The sequence below is a fragment of the Morus notabilis genome, unplaced genomic scaffold (genome assembly GCF_000414095.1).
Source record: "Morus notabilis unplaced genomic scaffold, ASM41409v2 Scaffold2758, whole genome shotgun sequence".
NCBI lineage: Eukaryota > Viridiplantae > Streptophyta > Magnoliopsida > Rosales > Moraceae > Morus > Morus notabilis.
Window position 1 is genome coordinate 134,786 of NW_010364069.1, and position 21,574 is coordinate 156,359.

The window sequence follows — 21,574 nt, forward strand, 5'->3', positions numbered from 1 at the left end:
AAAGAACTTCTAATATTAGGGGGAAGAATTTCGGTGTTAGAAACTATCATTTTTCATATTGGTAGGTATAGTATTTATTTATTGGATTAGTTTTCTAATGATTTGATCTCACATGCAATAAATTTTTAAGGCATGCATTGATCAAACTATCGAAAAGTAAATTAAACAATTAAAATAACATTTTCAGTAAATAATTTCAAATTAGTATGTAGGTACGATATCTTAATTATATCTTAAGAAATGGTGAAATGAGAATTTTATGGTGCCGAAAGAAAAACTAGAATTATGATAATTTGTGAATATTATATTGGAACTTACAAACTTAAAACATTGGAATTACATAAGTTACAATAAACTTGTGAATTCTGAATGAATATGGTAACTTGTGAATTTTACGTTCAAACTTGCAAACTTTGGATGCTAAACTTATAAGAAGTACAATTCATTTCTGAACCGGCACGGTGCCTTTAAGGCACCATAGAAGGATCGTGGTGAAATTTTACGAGTATGGGGAGTAAAAAAGCAAAAAGTCAAGATTGAAAATTAGGAGGGAGAAGTCAGAAATTGGATTAGACATCTACACGTGTCATTCCTCAATCTTTTGTACGAAAAATTATTCAATGGACTAGGTGTACTAAGTCATTTTGCTTATGTAATTTCAAAAACACCCCCCAAACTATGACCCTTGTAACACTTTACTCCCTGAACTTTAAAAAGTAACATCCGTTCCCCTTGAATTTTATTCCGTTAACAAATTTTTTCCTTATGTTACAATCAGTTTCGAAATTCACCACGTGTTAGACACATGACCCATATGAGGAGGGTATTATCGTAAATTAACCTGTAACAACCCTTCCAAGCGTTAAAGAAAGAAAATTCAGATCTTGAACAACATAAAAATCAGGAAAAAAGGACCCAAAAGACACAAGATCAAAAACATGATCAGAACAATGAAACCAAGACGAAATGTGACAATAAACTTACTGAGAAAATCAGCATTATCAAGATCCTTGACACTAACAAGAAGAACTTCAAGCGTTCCTTGAGGCATCTTTTTTTTTTTTTTTTGGCCGGAGAAAGCAAGCGAGAATATTCAAAGATCATAATTGAGATCTCACAACTTCTCTCATCTTTATTCTGCATTCAATCATAAAATAAAACAGATTCAACCCACATCCTCAATCAAACCCAAATGAACTAGATTCAAGGCAAATATACAAAAGCTTTTTCTTCCAATGTTAAACGATTTACCTTATACTGAATGCACCCATAAAATTGTCTTCTCAGATTCTTCTTCATGTGTGATGTCTTCACTACCGGATCCAACCCACATCGAGGGAATGAAGGTGGTGAATTTTTTCAATAAAAATGGGGAATTATCTGATTATGATGGTATAAGCGCAATTGCACTTTCAATTCTCACTAAATAAGTGACACATGACAATTCTGTCACTCATTGTAACAGAAGGGGAAAACTTGTTAACGGAACAAAGTTCGGAAGAATGGATGTTACTTTTCAAAGTTCAGGGAGTAAAGTGTTACAAGAGTCATAGTTCGGAGGAATTTTTGAAAGTAATCCTTCCTACTTTGCAGTACTAGCTAGGCTTGTTGAATGCACGCAATTTTCCTACTCTCTAGAAGAGTTTCAATGACTTTGTTACGGGGTGACATTATATAATAATATTATCTACTTTTGTTGTCCTCTAGTTATGTGTTTTGTTTGTTACATGCGAATCCATTTATTTGTTATGTCATGTCATAACATAGTTTTATTATTAAGGAGTCTTTAGGGTGGAACATGTTATTTTATTCTATTGGTAGAAACTGTATTTTTTTATTAGATTAATTTCTCAATGGTCAAACTGTAGGAGGAGCAGTTCTGTGTGGCGTGATGTAAATTTTTAATACAGACATGCGCAGATCTAAAGGTTAAAAAACTAATCCAACGATTAAAAACAATTGTTTCCACTAATAAAATAAAATAACATGCTCCACTATAAAGATTCTTTTATTGTGATGGATAGCAGGCTTCACATGATTTTATTGATCTATAACTTTGTAACCCAGTATGATACTGGTGGTATTTTAGGTATTCCAGGGTTATTATCGTTAAATTTTCCGCAATTTTTGTTTTTATTGGAAAAATTAATCTACGTATATGATATAAAAATTTATTAACTTTTAGAGGATTTTGTTTAGTATGATAGATCATTTGTTAAATCACTTTACGTATTTGTATAAATCTGTAAGTGTGATATTTATTTAATCAAATAAAATTATCGTCTTAAGAGAATATTCTACACTATAAAGAACTTCTAATATTAGGGGGAAGAATTTCGGTGTTAGAAACTATCATTTTTCATATTGATAGGTATAGTATTTATTTATTGGATTAGTTTTCTAACGATTCGATCTCGCATGAAATTCGATCTCGCATGGAATATTTTAACGCAGACATGCATTGATCAAATTATTGAAAAGTAAATCAAACAATTAAAATAACATTTCCAGTAAATATTTTTAAATTAGGATGTGGGTATGATATCTTAACTATTTCTTAAGAATATGGTGAAATGAGAATTTTATGGTGCAAGAGAAAAACTGGAATTATGATAATTGCGAACATTATATTGAAACTTACAAATTTAAAACATTGGAGTTATGTAATTTACAATAAACTTGATTCTAAATGAATATGATAACTTGTGACTTTATGTTAGAACTTGTAAACTTCGGATGCTAAACTTATAAAAAATATAATTGATTGGTGAACCAGCAAGGTGCCTTTAAGGCACCATAATAAAAGGATCGTGGTGAAATTTTGGGAGTAAGGGGAGTAAAGAAGCAAAAAGTGAAGACTGAAAATTAGGAGGGAGAAGTGAAAAATCGGATTGGACATCTACATGCGTCATTCCTCAATCTTCGTATGAGAAATTATTTAGTAAACTGCATGTACCACGTCATTTTATTTATGTGATACACCCGTTTAGTGAAAATCTACTATTTGAAGACTTTGTCTATGTCAACATTTTATACTTATATCTCATTCCAAATGAATATTGTATTTATTATTAAGTCAAAACCACCATAACTATTCTACTCAATTTCTTTATTTTAATCAATTAACTTTAAATTATTATTTTTATTTCTAAAATACTATTATGTAATTAGCTTTGTCAATTAGCAACACTATTATTCTTCACTCTTTAAAATTTTTACTTTTATTTCTAAAATACTATTTTTACTATAGCTTAGTTTGGTAGTACTGTGGATTTTAAAAAAATTATTTTTAACTGTCCTGAATGAAAAAAACGGTTGTTACAAAAAATAACTGAGTGTTTGGTAAACTATAATTATACTAGTTGTGCTGGTTCCAAAATCAGTGTAGTAGCGTTTTGTAAATTGTGATATTGAATTACTGTGGGTAGTTAAAATGACCAAAATAGACATGATATGAAACTTAAATATATCATTATTTTTGGTATTTAGAAATACTTTTTTGACTTAAAAAAAACATAATGCTATGATTCTGAGTTTTCTAATAATAAATTTATAATAATTAATTCTTTTTTCATTTCTTCATTCACAATATAGTTACAATAAAAATGAACATTAGTGAGTAATCAACATATACAATAAAAATATACATTCTATGTTCAAAAACCTCACAAAGAAACCTCATAAGAACCACTATTATTAGATACCTTAGAAATCCAAGAAAATTTGAAAAGTAACAAACAACAGAGCGAAAAAGATCTCCAATCATCTAATGGTGTAGCTAAATTCAATGTGTCATAGCAAAGTACGAAGGAAAAAAAGAAGTGATGAGAGTTTTGGGTAAAAGGGAATAAAGCAAGATTATAGTATGTGAGGGTAAATAAGGACACAATTGATCATTTTTTTAACATTTTAAGGGTATTTATAGTAATTAATGTTATCAAGTGATTGACCGAGAATCTAAAAGCAAAAGCATCAAAATTGCCGCTTCTACTTTTAGGTGCTTATTTAGTAAAATTCTCTTAAAATTAATTTTTGCACTTTTTACCAAACACTAAAAGTAGTTATGGATGGATGTGGAATCACTCTTTGAGCTCTGAAAATCACTACCAAACGGACCTAAAGAGAGTGAACAAATCCGCTGCACCATAACTTTAAATTTGTTGCTTGTAAGATTAAACAAGTCGTAAAATTAATCTCATAGTTAAATTTTGTACTTACCGGTAGTGACAGATGACAGTTTCTACCGTATACATATAATTCATAATCAATCATATCCACTAGCACCCAAAACTGAAAACCAAACCAGAGAGCAAAGCAAAATCCAACAACACATACCAAAAATGGCGTCCAAATTGACGATCACCACCACCATCATCCTGATCTTGTTGTCTTCTCCGTCATGGTCGCAGGCATCAACGGTTACGGAGCCAGTTCCCACCCCAACACCCTGGCCCCACCAATTCCACTCGATTCTGGTGATGCAGCTCAACGGGACTTACCAGATAATCGACCTCTGGTACGACTGGCCCAACGGCCGCAACTTCAACATCATACAGCACCAGCTCGGCAACGTCCTCTACGACCTCGAATGGAACAACGGCACTTCCTTCTTCTATACCCTCGACTCCTCCCGCCAGTGCTCCTCCGCCCAGCTCGAGTTCGGCATTCTCCGCCCCAACTGGCTCGACGGCGCCAACTACCTCGGCCAGCGAAATGTCGACGGTTTCCTCTGTAATGTCTGGGAGAAGGTTGACTTCATTTGGTACTACGAGGATGTTCTCACTAAACGCCCTGTTCTTTGGGTCTTCTACACTGGTACTTTAGTTTTCCTGATTTCCCCCTTTGAAATTTTGAGTAGCTTTGCGAGAATTATGGTTTGTTTGGTTTGGTAATCATGGATTTGAGCTTAAGAAATTTTGATCAGAGAGTTGGGATTTGTTAGTTTGTTCGGACTTTGTACATAGTTGGGTTTGGATAGGGGGGGCAATTTGAAAAGAAAAAGATAACCATAATGGTTGGTTCTACATGGGTTTTCTAGAGAGGTTCTACATACTAAAATAATCATAATAATAATAACAACAAAAGACGAATGTTTGGTTCCATAGTACCAGCTCTGAAAGAGATATGATGCATTCGAGCTGGTTTTCAGCATAGAGAACATTCTAGTATCTCTTCGCGGAATCGGGTATGAACAGAGTTGAATAAAATTGCTAGTTCTATAGACTGTAGCCTTATTGTATTATAACTATGAGTTGTGGCATCGGATACTACTGCAAGAGGGTTTTTTTTAAGGGTCGGACATAGTGACATCGCTCTTATTTTTTCATGAAACAACAGCACTGCTCAATTGAAAATGGTAGAATTATGATCCAATGCTCTTACGATATTGCAATATGCAGGGAGAGAGGCTCACGTGATGACCTTTGAAGTGGGAGCAGTGCTTGAGGATGAGAACTGGCAAGCCCCTGTTTACTGCTTTGAATCTGATGGTAAGAAAAGCGCAAGCCGTCCCCTTCTCCAGCCTCACCTTTCTTCCGCCATCACCACAGAACGGACTTCTCAGAGATTCTAGAGGCCGCCTTCTCATGCCCCAATCCCCTTCCTATTTCCTACTGTTTCTCTATCTCCTCTACCAAGTCTAACAATGTTTGTCTCCTATTTTGTGGACTTCAATAAAGATGGCAATGGTATTCTAGTTCTGTGTCAATGGTATTTTACTATTTAGAGTGTGTGTGTTGACTCTTTGCTTCATGCTTGGCGATTGAATATTTTTGTTTGAAGTTGAACCAATATGGATACTGATTCTTCACATATGGCTAAAAGAAATCCCTACACAAAGATATCCTGAATTTAGTCCAGAAATAAGAACAAAGAAAGACAAATAGGGAGGAAAGAGAAACAAGAAATTGCTAGCACAAAAGTGGGCTTCCATTGGAATCAGCAAAGTATCACCTCACAAGCAATATCTAGAAGCATTCAGTCCATTCTTATAAGTTTTTCTGGTTCTTCTTTTCTTCATAGTGAGAAAAGGTGACAAAAAATTTGCATTTCACGTTCTCTGATATCTATGAGCTGGTGCAATGTGAATTAAAACTGCTCTGGCATTGTAAATAGAACAATTCATGTCATTGCCGGAGCAGGAAAAAGCCAAGCTCAATTTAGCAAATCCGGGCCCCATTCTGGAGCATCTACAGAGATTACGGCTAGGAATTTGACAAACTCGCAGCATCCAATCACGCCCCACATCTCTTTGGATACAAAGAAAAGCTGTAACAGTGAGGTCTATGACTCTTTCACCATTTAAAGGGAGTACAAGGACGCCTTGGCCTCAAGACTGTTGTGATCGCTTGAGAACCAACCAACCACATTGACAGTTTAGAGCCTCATGTATTCTGTTTCAATTATGTGTTAGATCGTAATGACGACAAAGGGCAGGCCGGTTGAATGTTTCCTATTCTGTAGTTGGCTTGGTTAATGAAATTTTCCTACTCTCTAGAGGGTTTTCAATAACTTTATTAAGGGGATGACATTAATAATATAAAATTATCTATTTCATTGTCCTCTACTACTCTGCTTTATTATCACATAGCATCGTTTTATCATGTAATTGTTCTATGATCTTCTGCTTAAGTTTTGCTGTTGATAAAAGAAATTTTCTATACTAACGGTTCTTTTTTCACTGATCTTTAATACATAATTACCCTTTCTTATGCTGCAGTGCATGTATGGCCTTTTTGTTTCAGGAAAGGAACGGCAATAAGGCCTAAATATTTCTCCAACAAAGGAATAAAATTGGAAAAGTTATGAGTCGATGACTTGGTATACAACGACTAAGAGAAACTTTGACGCTGTAGTGTAACTACAAAAATTACAATAGTTATACACACACAGAGAGAGTGACTCAGTGAATAAACTGCCTAGTCATATGAAAATGTGGCCAAGCAACTATGAACTATGCTTACCACCGACTACTGTTGTCTGCATGAAAGCCTTAGCAGGTGTATTCAACTATAACCAAATATACAACTCATAGCCTTGGAGAGAGTACTCACACAGCCGTAATCGACAACACTAATGTGTCTTGCCTCACAATCAACCAGCCATTTCAACATCCAAAGGTCTGTTTCCTTCATTACCTGATGAGCTAATTGACGCTACAATGTCATCAATTCTTAGAGGAGAGTGCCTAGCCATGTACTGAAACATAATCTGCAAATATAAGATCCAAAAAGATGTAAGAAATATTATAGCATACGAGCAGTGCTAAGCAGCCTACACTCACCAATAAAAAAAACTTCATTTTAATTCCATCTAAACAACTTTGTTGCATGGAACTATTAAAGAAGGATCATATTGGAGACGAGCCAAGCTAAACAGCAACGTGGTGAACGCCGTGGCAATGACCAGAGGTTGTAATGACCAATGTTCATAACATTATGGGCTTTTTTCAATTTCTTTGAATTAATTTGAGATATTTTATATGATAGGATCAGAATATTATTAGCAATCAAGGAAAGATGGACTCCACTAAGAAGTGTAATGTAAAGCATTTTTCATTTCCACAAACCTTCGAGTCACTATCTGCAAATGCACGTGCTCCATTGGACTTGCCAAGATAGTGTAAATCAGCCTTCTCGAGTTTCCCATCCACAATAGTCAATCCCCCATCACCAATAGCAAAACGAAGAAGACTTCCGGAATGCAGTCCTGACTGAGAAGAGAAATTAGGAAAAAATTATACATAAATTTAAATGAACTTGGTAACTTTTACAAGACTTTGTGCGCTACGGATACATGGGGGGCTAGACTCACTATGTAACCCACATGTCAAAATTAAAATCAATAATAAGCGAAACCTTTTGTGTGAATTCCAAATCTAAGGAACCAAGTACTGCAGGGGGGTCATCTGACGTTGCCAGTTTAAGGTCATCTTGCAGTTCCAAAACTACCTGCCAATAAGAATAAATAGCAGCAAACTCGGACACAGTAAAAATTCTCCTCATTATTGGACCAACCGAAATCAGAAAAATAGAAACACACAAGAAACACATAAAAAAATATGCATGACAAAATACCTGTTGTTGGCTTGGAACCTGTCCTTTGCTATCTGTGTCAATAACATATTGACTACAGCTCTCATCCTTCCAAACCAAGGAAAGTGGAGTATTACCCGGTTGATAATGTGCATGCCTGAAAATAACAGCCCGGGCAACATTAGAAATCTAGTTCACTTCTAATCTAGTACACTTCCATACACATATGCCCGCACAGAAAAAAAAAAGACACTAGTTCAAAATGATATATCATCTTGCAATGAAATGCGCTGGCTTATGGCTACAAAGTGGACACTTCCCTCCCAGAGTCTCAAAAGATCTGATAAACTCATAAAGAAATGAAATAACACAATAACACCCTCTAAGGGCATCTCCATTCAATGCCGACAAGAATAAAAAAGAAAAAGAAAAAGAACTATACGACTACAAGAGAGGGACTTACTTATTGTAAAACAATAGACCGTCCTTTACATACGGCACTGTTCCTGAGTAAGCTGCCTGTAAACCACTATGATCACAGGTACAAATGGGGACCAAACTAAACCTATATTTATGATAACGCGAGGGAGGCTCACAAGCTCCAGTCTCAGCAAGCTTGGAGTTCAACCAAAAAAACCTGAACTCCGCAGCACAATCATACAAAGGGTAACCCTTCCAGCACAACATGTCAATAACATAGTAAGTCTGATCAGCCTGCGGATATCACAACCAGGTTGGCAAATTATCAAACAGTTAGAATGAAAATCCAAGAACACCAGAATTCAATTTCTTTTCACCTCGTGAAATATGCAGTCTAGTATGGAATACGAATGGCCAGACCCTGAAGCGTCTCTTGTCCTAGCTCCGTTGGGCAGCGCAGACGGGAAATGGTGTAGAACAGAGCCGTTTCTCTGCCTACTGATCGTCGTCCCATTAGAAGCGACGACGAAGCACCGCTTCCCGGAAGGCCTCGCGAAGACATACCTATCCGAATTCAAACTCTAAATTCTTACCAGAAACTCCATGAATGCACATAATATACAGAGGTGTCACATATATATAGAAAAAACGAACCAGTCAAGGGGCAATCGATCAGGGACGTCGATCATCCACTCGGGAAGCATGAGCTGCCTGGCGAACCACTTCCGAGCCTCGGCGCCTCTGAGCTTGGAAGCCTGGCTAACATCGAGGTCCTTCGAGGAGCTCTCGGCCGCTTCGTGTTCAGATTGAAGATCAGGCTCGAATTCCGGTACAATTTCGACATCGTCGGGCTCGGCGGAGGCCTGTTCGAGTGAGAGAAGCGTGGAGGCCAAACGGCGAGCCTGGAGCTGAGCGTCGCGGCGGTTCTGCTCCTGTCGCCGGAGCGACAGCTCCCTCCGCCGATGCTGGTCGGAGATCGCCGGCCTCTTGTACTGACGGCGAAGATCATGAGGCGCCATTTTCCACTTCACCTCTCTCCTATTCTCAAACTTTAAACGCTTCGTCTCTTATAAAACGACGCCGTTTTGCGCAAAAGACCTCGCAAAACTGCCGTCGTATAAAACCTAGGGCAGAGATTTTTTTTTTTTTTTTTAACAAAGAAATGGAAAGAAGTCTATGGAGTCATTTACCTCTACTAGTTCGATCGAACTCCAAGGACTCAGTGGAGTACATTCTTCAAGCTCTGTGGAGAACTCGGAAGACCGGTCTCGACGCCGCCGACCGCCATATCATTCTCGAAATGCTTCAGCTACAGAACGACTCCGATCTCGACCCGGTCAGTAATCAAACTCTGCTCTCGATCTCCATAATCGTTTTCTTCAACAAAAATTGAAGCTTTTTTTGTTGAAAATCTCTCTCTGTTCAGCTTTTGGTTTGCCTTCGGATGTTGATTCGGAGATGCGTTTACGAGAACGTAAACAAAGATGAAATCCAGAAGCTCTTCCCAGGCGAAGTCTTGCCTGAATTGCAGCGATTGTTGACGCTCTTGCTGCAGAAGTTCCAGAGAGAGTGGCGGGAAGATGCCCTCAAAGACCAGGTTTTTTTTCCATGTTTTTTAAGTGAATTTGTTAAGACCGAAAAACTTATCATTTAAATTTAGAATTCGAGTTTTATGAAGTAAATAATTTTAAAATATAATTATATTTAATTTTTTTATTATAATAAAAAATTTCACATAAAATTATATCTTAACTTAAATTAAAATTTTAAATTAATAAACTAAATAAATTCTAAATTTATTTAAAAATATATACACACATCATTCTTATGTCTTTCTCTCCTCTCATTTGTTTGTTTAAATTGAAAAATTAAATTAAAAAATAAATTTATTTAACATAAAATAATAAAAAATTTTAAATTTAAATTTTTATAAAAAAAATATTATAACAAAATAATTTAAATTAGTGAAAAATGAACGGATCCGAAAAGAAAAAAAAAAGAGAACAATTTGTCTCATTGAAAAAGAAAACAATTTGCCTCGCTTTTCTCGTATCTTAGAATTTTTATGAAAGATCGAATGAAAAAAGATTGTGTTAATTTCCTCTTTTTTACACGTTCTTCATAGAAATTGTAACAGATTAAAGTAGGATTAATTAAAAAAATCAGGAGGTAAATGTAGGAGTTTCTAAAATTGAAGAGGCGTAGATAAAAATAATTCGTAGGAAAAAAAAAAGACGGTTGATATGTATGTGTTTTTTTAGGCTGTTTTGCCTCGTCTGAAGGCGATGACTTGGGAGATGGCGAATCAAGAAGAAGAATTGACTGACCCTGTTGCTGTTATCAACTTAAAGGTAAAATCAAATCAAACGACCATTTTGGGAGCTTTTTGTATGTGAAATTAAGTAAAAAAACAAGTATTTATTTGTTCTTGTTTGGGCAGCTTCAAAGTGATACACAATCTCAATCGAAAGAGATGGAAGTGAAGTTCCAATTGGCCAAAGACACTCTAGGGACAATGCTCAAGTCCATGTACACTGTAAGAGACCAATTGTGTAATGTGGTGAGTTTTGCAACTTGGGATTTGCTTTTCCTTCTCAATAGTTTTGTATTTGAAAGTGGATAAAATGTCTCTTTTTTTTGGTTTATTAAGTAGGTTTTGTGATCAACTTTTCAGGGGGAAACTGAAACATCAAATGGGCATTTTTCTCGGGATGCCAATATGGTCTAGTTTGCTTTGGAGAGAAGGTTATTAAGACTTGTGCGCAATCTTATGCAAAGAGAAAATTGCTTTGGAGTACGTCGCGTTATTCCTGTTGTCGTTTTATCTCATTGTCGTAGCTGGCATATTAGTTTCATTTATTCGATTGATCCATTGACAGAGCTTAACATATAATCAACTTCAACATACCTCTTCCCTCTATCCCTACACCTCCTGCAACTGCGGCTTGCGTGGTGGAGCGACCGCCGAATATTTTTCACATACTCCTTTCTAATTATCTTTCTTTCGAATTCGCATCGCCCATTACAAGAATGTGAGAAATTTGTTATCATCCAGATTCCAGAACACAAACAAAAACATGTGAAGCGTGGCTAAAAATAACCGGACCAGAGTTCGAAATCAAGCAATAATAATGCAGATACAACTGGAGGACAAACATTAGAGGGAGCAACAAGGTTTGCTCGATCTGTTTATGCTTGATAACTTGATCAAATTAATAATCAAACTTTAGGGCTCCTCAAACTTGATCAAAATGTGGTCCAGTTGCGGTTGATGCTTCCTAACCTGCAAGAGAAAGATGAGATGTAGTTATGTCAATATGCTCAGTTAGTTGCAAGTATTTGCGACGCTAAATATGATACGCTTGTGTGCAGAACATGGGAATAGGTACGACATCAAGAGGTTAATCACTAAGGGCAATGTATGTTACGGGGCATTTGTATTATGACGCGGATTCAAATGACCTCACAATACACGGAAACTTAATCCCGACCATAGACCGGTTCCATCAATAATGACAAAGAGACAAGTATGGCCAAGTAAGTAGATCAGGGTTACAAGGCAAGAAACAAACAAAGCTTACTTTAACACCAGCCAGTGATAGCAATTTATGAGAAGCAATATATGCAACATTTGAATCGTTCAACTTTTTCTCAACGAAGTATATCACTTCAGCCACACCTGACTGCAAGGAAGAAGATAACTATGTTTGGAAATAATACATTTAAACCAAAAGAAAATGGCAAAGGTAATGTTCTAGAGAAGATGTCATGTTATTTTGAATTGTCCAATATGAAACAAAGAACTAGTGGTTGATTCTTATCTAGTTCCATCCAGGAGAAGACATATTAACAACGAACGGACCTGAATAATTATCTTTGCACACTCGTTGCAAGGGAACATGGTCACGTAGAGCCTCTGCAAAGAAAAGAGGCAAAATGCATCTTTGGTGTCAGATTATCAATACATCCTAAAAGCTTAAGCTAATCGGCAATGGACCAAAAATATATTTTAACATTCAGTAACAAAGAGGCAAGTATGACCAAGTGAATAGAAGATGTAAAGTAAATAAAGTCCCAAAATTTGCACACAAGCAACATAATGGTGAGAGAGAGAGAGATAAAAAATAAGAACTGTTGAAACAACTAACCTGTCCAGCAGCTGAAGCGTGATTTGTGTTTAGGACAGCGTTGACCTCAGCGTGACAAACATAACTAGAAGAGACAATAAGAGGGATTAAAGTCAACAACACAGAATTTGAAAGACTGATATCCAGAATTAAAGAATGAATAAGAGCATTATATTTCAGATGTAATGTAGAGGCAAAATATAGATCATGGACTTGCTCAAATATATATATATATATATAGATATATATATATATAGATATAGATCATGGACTCAAGAGCTTACGGATACTTGGTCTCCAGAGGATCCCCGCTTCTCGATTTCTGAAACATAAAGACGATCGTAGATCATAGATCAGAAAAAGATAAACCAAAATATTTTCAAAATACCAATCTAGATCAGAAAAGAAAATCAAAAGATGTTCTACAAATACTAACCTTTGCCCAAGGAAGCTTGTCATCCGAACAACCTCTAGGAAAACCGTTGTAGCCAATACCTGGTGAAAGAACATAGCATGAGAGTAATAAATCATAACATGTATAGAAACACAAAAGCAACAGTCATAGATAATGAATTATTAACCCATGAACAGTCAAATAAGTTTGAACAACTACACAAACTATTTCTTAGTATTTATCTCAAGTATCAGATTCAAATTTAAAGGTGCAATAAGTACAAAAAAGGAAGCTTCAAAAGTGCGTTCAATAATGGTGTTAACTCATAAAAAGTGAAAAAATCTAAAGAATTAAGGGGAACAGAAAAAAAAAAATTATTCCTTACCTAGAATTATACCATTTTCACTCACCAAGCACGCTCCAACCTATAAAAAACAGAAAAAAAATTTAGAAAACTAATTAATGTCAGTTTTAACTCGACAAATCCCGAAATCAAATAAAAATTAAAGCATTTCATAACACCGCCAATAATTAGTGATAATGAAAATAAATAAATAAATAAATAAAGGAGACGAAAAGTATGACCTGCCTGTTAGGATCTTTGGATCTTTCCGCTGATAAGAATGCTATAGCCATGAAATAATCATCCCATGACAAATATCTAACGATAAAAAACCAAAAATGAAAGAAAACAAAAATTAAACCCTTGCAAATGTTCAAACTCTTAACAGAAACAGATCAGTCTGAACAAACAAAAAGGGGCAAGATTTTGCCGTTTCGTGACGTACCCTTTTCGTTTCGAGGGATCGAAGGGGCTCTGAGAAGAGCAATTCTTCCGAACGACGCCGTTCGCCGGCGAATCGGATCGGCGGCGAGATTGCTTGTTGCTGTTGAAGGAGAAGAAGAAGCGAAAAGCGAATGCGGAAGCTATGGCGCCGAAAATCGTGGCTGTGGAGATTAGAGTAAGCTCGCGAGGGTTCATGATCATGGAGGTCAAATGACAGATACGATCTTTCTGATTCTGATACCTAATTTCGAGAGAGAGAGAGCGAGAGAGCTCAAGGCGCCATTGAAAGTGGCGGGAGAGTTAGCGCGCGTAGAGATGTGTGTATGGAAGGAGGAGTGACAAATGGATTTGGACTTTGTCGTGTAATGGGCCAGTCCGTTGGACCTGCTTGGGCAGGACCCAGCCCAATCCTTAGTCTTCTTTTGTTCTATTTTTTCGTCAAATTCTAGGCACTTAACAGAAACACCACAATTTTTATGCATGGATTGATATATGCCGGAAGACATAAACTATCAAAGAAACTTAAAAATCATAAAATTTCCAAAGTTACAAATATATAAGTGAAAAATCACAAAATTCTCACAAAATCTAAAAATACTAAATCAAATACGCAAAAGTATAAGTACAATTTTACTCAGTATATAAAACTTAAATGATGTCGATGTGGTATATTTTGTAATAATTTATGTACCTATATGAAAGTCAATCCAACCTTAAAAATTATGGTATATTGCCTAAATATCTCCAAATTTCTAAGCGAATATAGTAAATAGTATATTTTTGAAACTAAATTAAGTAAATAACAGCTTTTAAAATTACTTAAAATAAATAGGACTTTCCGTGATAAATGAATCATTTACCGGGTAAATGGTTCATTTACGGCTAGTAAAATCATTCTTTTCACGTAAATTTTCTTTTAACGAATGGTAAAAAGATTTTTTATCACGTAAGTTATTTCTTACCATTGTAAATGAATCATTTACCTTGGAAACTGATATTTATTTCACGTAGTTTTAAAATCTATTATATACTTAAATTAGTTTTAAAAATCTGCTATTTACTACAAAATTTCCCTAACTATATGAGTCAATAGGGTATTAATCAAGAAAAATAGGTAAAAGTTCAGACTCATACACTCTAAAGAAAAGTTCAACAATTTTCAATTTCTCATATTAGCATTTTGTTTGGGACCCATGATAATAGTACGAACCTTGCATTTTGTAATAGGAACCAGCTAGCAGGATTTAGTTTGGAGTCCACATTTTATAGTAAAGTCCACAATTTTATTAGTGGTAATGTTTAACACCAGTAGTGTACTCGAACATTTTGAAAAGAAAGCTGAATGGCTGAATGACCTAAATGCTAAAGTGATTAAGTGAAGCCGTACATGAAGCCGTACACTGTGAAAATAAGTTACGAATTTCTGTTATTGTGATATGTCTTACAACCATGCATATTCACCATACCTTTCAATCAAACGGGTATACCTAAGAGTGACACATAAAACAAGTAACACCAACATTTGGTTGAATATTTTTTTAGTCAACCCACAATGAGCAAAGGGGTACCCCTAGAAATGGGGGTGAAATTGGGACCCCCCCCAAAAGAACCAAATTGATGAAGGTCTTAGTTGGAGACCATGATAGATAAATCATTGTCCAAAAGCGACCTCCATCACTTCCTCAAATGGGGTTTATGTAAGGGCGGTTTTCTTTGGAGCAGATAAATTTGGGGCACATGCCCTAAAAAGCTCTCCCCCCTACATTTCTCAAACTTTCACATGCCCCATGACCGACCTCAAAATCCCACAAAACTTTCCTCTTTAAAGTTAACTTTCCATGGTTTTTATGGCAGCATCTTAGGGACAAATAGATACCAACAACTCGGTGTTTTTGGGGCCCTTGCTTTGGTGGCACCTCGCTGTACTCACACAGATTCACTCGTGAGAACAAAATCTTAAATCTTTAATAATTACTAGACGGCAATCCTTATACAAATCTTGGTGTTTGTACCATTTAATAACAAGAATTTACTGTAAAGTGTGTAAAGTGAGCCTCTAATGGTTAAGCTCCAATCCCACCATTCTTAGGTTTGCAAAAGGAGCAATAACTGCGCCTAGAACTACAAAATTCTGAATTCATAACCACTTGGTAGGTGATAGAACTTTTACAATAAAAATAAAAATATATATATATATTTTTCCCACATATTTTTTTTGGGGTTTGATAAACTGTAAAGTAAACCCATATGGCATTACTCAAAAGTCTCAAATAAACCCATATGGCATTACCCAAAAATCTCAAATAACTCGTTGTTGTGTTGCAAGAGGACCACCACTAGTCACAAGGCATGTATCAGCATGTTATTGAGTAATCTTCCTTATGATATATTTGTTAAAGAAATATATATATATATATATCATGTATGTGCAAATGGTCAAAAAAAAAAAAAACATCAAACAATTCCTTCATTCCCCATACTTTTCATAATCAATAGATTCTTTTATCTGTCTACAGTTTCATTTGTTGAAGCTTGGATTCTTCTAGCGAGTTTAAGTCAACGTCGATGCAACTCCCCCATCTCCAACTATGTTGATTCCAGCCACGGCAAACAAGAACTTCTTATGAGATTGTTCGACGGATTGGAGAGGCTCATTCACCAACACCTCTGTCGTTGCACTATGCGGGGGAAAAAAATTTGTAACGTTGTATGGTTCATGGTCGATTTGCATTAAAAAAATGATAGCGAAACTATATGCTCCCTTCATTTTACCGATTTGAATTTAGAATTTGAGTTTTGTTACAGTAAAAAGCTCTCAGAAACAATCACATCTAACTTTTTTGTTACAATAAAAAGCTCTCACATAAAGTTACATCTTAACTCGAATTAAAAATTTAAATTAACGAATTAAATGGGCCCTAAGGATGATTTCAAAGTCAACCTTGTATGAATGACATGTAAAGGTTTTTCACTCATTTGTAGACTATTCGTGATGGAGGGGGCCGAGGGGCCAATTACATAACAATTACAAAGACCAGAACGTTGTGCTGTATAAATTAAAAGCTAGGGGCCAACTTAAGATTAGGTGTACGGTTTGAGGGGGGTGATGTGTAAAAATAAAACTTTATTTTTCTCTATAATGTATGTATGGGTTTCCCCACGGCTAAGTGGAGATGGCCGAGTTGGTCTAAGGCGCCAGATTAAGGTTCTGGTCCGAAAGGGCGTGGGTTCAAATCCCACTCTCCACATTACCATGTTGTTTTGCATTTTAATCTTTTTATTTATTTTTTTTATTTTTCGAAGCCGAAAGGTCAACTTTAAAGTATTTGTACGAATTCTAAATTTTCTCAGCATTTGTTATAAGAAGTGTTTATGATTAAAGACGAATGCTAGAACACATCGACTTTACAAGAAAAGATTAAAGATCAATGCATGCACATGTCCATGGCATTATTAGACTTTTCAATAATATCAAGGCAGTCTTTTTTTTTTTTTTTTATTTTTTTTTTCCTTTCTTTTTTTTTTTTTTCAATTTTGATCATAAAAATTCTCAAAAAAAAAAACAACAATTTTTTCTTAATAAAATTCAATGTAAATCTTATGCCATCTATTTAAGATTGTAAAATGAAAAAAACATGTATTCTAAATGACTTTCCAGATGAAATTTCAACCCCCCCAAAAAAAAGGAAAGATAAAAAATAAACTCTTTATTTTCTTCTTTTTTTTTTTTCTTTCCGGGAAAAGAAAAAAAGATTTACCTATAACTTCTTTAGTTCCTTTATTTTTCCTTTATTTATTTATTTATTTATTTTGATAAATAAGATTCAACCTCTTACTCACTCACATGATGAGAGAGGAAGAAAAGTCGATCTAAAAAGAGGGACAAAAAAAAAAACAATTTTTTCTTAATAATATTCAATGTAAATCTTATGCCATCTATTTAAGATTGTAAAATGAAAAAACATGTATTCTAAATGACTTTCCAGATGAAATTTCAACCCCAAAAAAAAAAAAGGAAAGAAAGAAAAGATAAGAAATAAACTCTTTATTTTCTTCTTTTTTTTTTTCTCTTTCCGGGAAAAGAAAAAAAGATTTACCTATAACTTCTTTAGTTCCTTTATTTTTCCTTTATTTATTTATTTTGATAAATAAGATTCAACCTCTTACTCACTCACATGATGAGAGAGGAAGAAAAGTCGATCTAAAAAGAGGGACCCACTGATCGAACGGCCCAAGTTGCAGAGGCAGAAGTCCACAATCATGGTCAGCCTCACTAGTGAGTGCCCATCCCACGTGCCAACCTGACCAGAGCGTGGGCTGCCTCTATACAAAAGTAGAGGTCTTTTTGGACTCAGGACCGACAACCTCAGGCCCACCACAAAAGCTAAAAATATCCACATCCCACAAATATCAAAGACTATTTTTAAAAAAATAAATAAATAAAAAGAAAAAGAAAAAGAAAAAACCCTCAAAACTCTTTTCTTTTTTGTTTGAAAAGTAAATAAGAAAGTCTCTAAACTCACAACGCACGTGCGACTGTAATTATTACCTACCTACAGCTCCTTCATCCTCATCTCCAAAAATCAAAAAAGAAATATAAAGTTGGAGTTTCTTTAATAATATCAGAAAAAAAAAAATATATATATATATATATATATATTGTATTGGTAGTTATTTATTTATTTATTTTTTTTGTAAATCTGATAGTTATTTATTTGATAAGATTTTAATAAGATTTAAGAGGGTTAGTAATTTTTGATTTGATATGATTTTAATAAAATTTATTGACCCTTTTACAAGAAAGACCCTACCTGTAAAATTCTCTATCAAAACTAAAAATAAAATTTAAAGAGGAAAAAAAGAAAAGAAAAGAAAAGCATCAGCCCTACATAAACACAAAAGGCTACTCATAACCCAATAACGTGATCCGTTATCTTAATCCCCGTACATTTGGCTCTTCTATAACGGACTTTCCCACTGTTCCATACATTCAAACATTATTGTGCCTAAACTACCCCGGATTTGTGATCAAACAAAATACTATTAAAAAGAAAAGGGATTATTTTCTATTTTAACCTTACATTTTGAGTTTATCAAAAGGGTATTTGAACTTACACGATTTTAACAACTTGCTCATTTAGATTTTTAATTTTGATAAATTGTCATTTAATTTATAAATTTATTTCAATATGCTCTATTTTGACAATGGTTGTGTTAAATTAGTGTTGAAAAAACTAATTCAATGAGGATTTCCAGCATCTCAATTTAAATATTTTAATCTCTCAACTTTTAATCATTTAAATCTAATAAAAATTCTAAACAAATTTAGTAAAATGGGACGCATTACAATAATTTTACAAGTTCGCGGGTTGATTGTTAAAATTAAAAAATTTTCAGATAATTTACTAAACCACGACAAGTGGTGACAATTGTACTAAAAACCCTTAGTAAAACAATACCTCCATATTTTTCATGTTCCCAAAGAATGGCGTTTACTAATCGACCAATAACAAAAAGATTAGTTATATTGTGTATTTAGAAAATATGTGTTACGAGTTAAGAGTGGTATGCCTATAGAATTATCCATTATAAAAGTATCATTTGATTGCAATTTGTTTAAAGATTACTTCCTCAAGGAGTCAAACTAATAAACATTCTCTAAATTTGGAAGATATATTTAGGGTACATAGATATGATGTATTTATGGAATAAATCGTTCTTTTAAAATCTACCCATTGACACCTTTAATTGAATTAAAATCATAAAATTAGTCAAAGTTTTAGACGTACCCTTATCAATCTATTTTCACATGGTTTATTCTTAAAAAGCAACACTAGAGTTAAAATTTTAACTGAATTTGGCACCAAATATAGCATATAATAAATTTAACACGAAAAGCATATAAATGCGTCGAAAAATAACTGTATTAAATTTGACATTGCAATGGAGATGTTGATCATTTCTAAATTCTAAAGATGGATATAATGGTAATTGCATGAACGTTAGGTTTGAGTATATATTGTGTTGTCTGTTTATATATAGACACAAAACTGCACAAAGTTTTCTGCCACCTCCACACAAATTAGGCTCTCTCTCTCTCTCCTCTCTCTCTCTCTCTCTCGCGTTTCTTCCTTTCTTTGCTTCTGCTTGATCTTCTTCTTCTCTTTCTTTTTGTTCAATGGAAGAAGACGACCAAAAAGAGTTGCAGCTCCTGCCAGCTCCGCAGTCCGTACCTTCTTCATCATCGTCCCACATCATGTCATCTCGGCCGTTGGATAATTCTAGCTCCATCATAAGGTACCGATCAAAAGGTAATATTAACGGCTCTGATCATCGCCATCATCTAGACCTTCAGCTCTCGATCAGCCTAAGGCCAATACACGACATTGACGATGACGACGACGAGGACGACGAAGATGAGGATGTTGCGGCGGGGACGACGGGCTGCGTGGAGGCGCTGAAGTGGCAGGCGGCGGAGCAGATTCGGCTGGCGGCGATGGAGAAAGCGTACGCGGAGCGGGTGAGGGAGCTGACGAGGAGGGAGATGGAGCTGGCGCAGTCGGAGTTCGCGCGTGCGAGGCACGTGTGGGAGAGGGCGAGGGAGGAGGTGGAGAGGGCTGAGAGGATGAAAGAAAGAGCCACGACCGCCACCGCGACCACAACCACGACCACGTCAGGCTCCACATGCATGGAGATCACTTGCCAATCTTGCAGGCAAAGGTTTAGGCCTTAACTTAATAATTAATATATGGATGGAGGTTGATCATGATCAAAAAGTTCAAAATAGCTCAAAATCAAAGCCCCTTTTTGATCATGATGATCAAAGGACGTTTATTAATTTCCTCGTGAGATGATGATCATGATCATGATGGTGACTAGCTAGTATAATTTGTGGTTAATTAAGTTCATGTGCTTATTGTTTTGGGTAATGGGTTTGTTGCAAAGGATTTTCTCCATTAATTGCTGGTGAAGGAAAATTAAATTAATAACAAAGAGCAAAATAAATGGCTAGCTAGCTCGAAATAATGTTATTAATTACTTTTTGAATTAGTAATTATTGTGGCTTATGCCTCGTTCTTTTTTAGTTAGTTCCCTGATCAAGATTCTGTATGATGAATAAAATAGAGAAGCTTTTCTTTTAAACCCTCATGGTCAAGAATAGAATTATATTATTTTTGCAGGCCGGCAGTACTAATATTGTTTTTGTTTAGTTTTTTAATTTTAATTTGGAAATTAATAAAACATGTATGCATGCATAAATTTATACATTGGTATATATAAACAAACACAAATATTGTACATAATCTAATACTATGAAGCACACATTTCTCACGAGTTAGTCCTAGTATTCCAAATTAATTATACACATTTTTTCTTTTGGGTAAAAATGCATCGATTCACCAAATAATTACACTTCGTTTACTCATTAGGGGAATGAATAATTACTTATATTGTTGGATAGTACTTAAAACTTATAAATATGTTAGAATTCTTTATTCTTTGCGGGATGAAATTAATATGCACAAGAGATTCCTGAGAACTCTTATTCACTTGATTATCTTGATCATAATCTTTAATTTGTCCGAAGAAGTAAAACTCTTCGACGCTCAAGCTATATATCTTTCTCTGAGAATTTTCATTAATCAAAACGTTAGTTTTAGTGGAATTAAGAAAAACGCATATTTCTTTAATCACTCACCCTTAGTTATAGGCTTCGGGAATGTACGAGAATGTGGTTTATTCTAATCTGGGTAGCCGATTCTCAAGAGCTTTGCTTTCAACCATTAGATTAGATTTCATAACATGTTTTATT

General features: G+C 35.0%; 5 protein-coding genes and 1 non-coding gene across 6 annotated transcripts; 4 read left to right on the plus strand and 2 right to left on the minus strand.

Moving 5' to 3' along the window:
- Positions 1-4,250: 4,250 nt before the first annotated feature.
- LOC21388977 (uncharacterized protein At4g14100) lies at positions 4,251-5,699 on the plus strand. Its single transcript, XM_010105738.2, has 2 exons — positions 4,251-4,815; positions 5,400-5,699. Exons 1-2 carry the CDS (start codon positions 4,341-4,343, stop codon positions 5,570-5,572), a joined length of 648 nt encoding a protein of 215 aa, XP_010104040.1. The 5' UTR covers positions 4,251-4,340; the 3' UTR covers positions 5,573-5,699.
- Positions 5,700-6,749: 1,050 nt separating this feature from the next.
- On the minus strand, positions 6,750-9,704 carry LOC21388978 (snurportin-1). The gene is made up of 8 exons (XM_010105739.2): positions 9,644-9,704; positions 9,108-9,491; positions 8,831-9,017; positions 8,497-8,747; positions 8,076-8,190; positions 7,857-7,949; positions 7,568-7,711; positions 6,750-7,209 (listed from the first exon to the last, which is right to left on the minus strand). The coding sequence occupies exons 2-8, from the start codon at positions 9,470-9,472 to the stop codon at positions 7,093-7,095; spliced, it is 1,272 nt and encodes a 423-aa protein (XP_010104041.1). The 5' UTR covers positions 9,473-9,491; positions 9,644-9,704; the 3' UTR covers positions 6,750-7,092.
- LOC21388979 lies at positions 9,598-11,373 on the plus strand. Its single transcript, XM_010105740.2, has 5 exons — positions 9,598-9,789; positions 9,880-10,050; positions 10,715-10,804; positions 10,894-11,013; positions 11,128-11,373. Exons 1-5 carry the CDS (start codon positions 9,616-9,618, stop codon positions 11,179-11,181), a joined length of 609 nt encoding a protein of 202 aa, XP_010104042.1. The 5' UTR covers positions 9,598-9,615; the 3' UTR covers positions 11,182-11,373.
- Positions 11,374-11,426: 53 nt separating this feature from the next.
- On the minus strand, positions 11,427-14,054 carry LOC21388980 (deoxycytidylate deaminase). The gene is made up of 9 exons (XM_010105741.2): positions 13,763-14,054; positions 13,560-13,635; positions 13,360-13,399; positions 13,017-13,075; positions 12,865-12,902; positions 12,602-12,665; positions 12,316-12,369; positions 12,035-12,136; positions 11,427-11,736 (listed from the first exon to the last, which is right to left on the minus strand). Exons 1-9 carry the CDS (start codon positions 13,960-13,962, stop codon positions 11,680-11,682), a joined length of 690 nt encoding a protein of 229 aa, XP_010104043.2. The 5' UTR covers positions 13,963-14,054; the 3' UTR covers positions 11,427-11,679.
- A 2,874-nt stretch (positions 14,055-16,928) lies between these two features.
- On the plus strand, positions 16,929-17,009 carry TRNAL-AAG. Its single transcript has one exon. It is a non-coding gene; the product is annotated as a tRNA-Leu (tRNA).
- A 2,813-nt stretch (positions 17,010-19,822) lies between these two features.
- LOC21388982 lies at positions 19,823-20,924 on the plus strand. Its single transcript, XM_010105743.2, has one exon. The coding sequence runs from the start codon at positions 19,940-19,942 to the stop codon at positions 20,492-20,494; it is 555 nt and encodes a 184-aa protein (XP_010104045.1). The 5' UTR covers positions 19,823-19,939; the 3' UTR covers positions 20,495-20,924.
- The last annotated feature ends 650 nt before the right edge of the window (positions 20,925-21,574 follow it).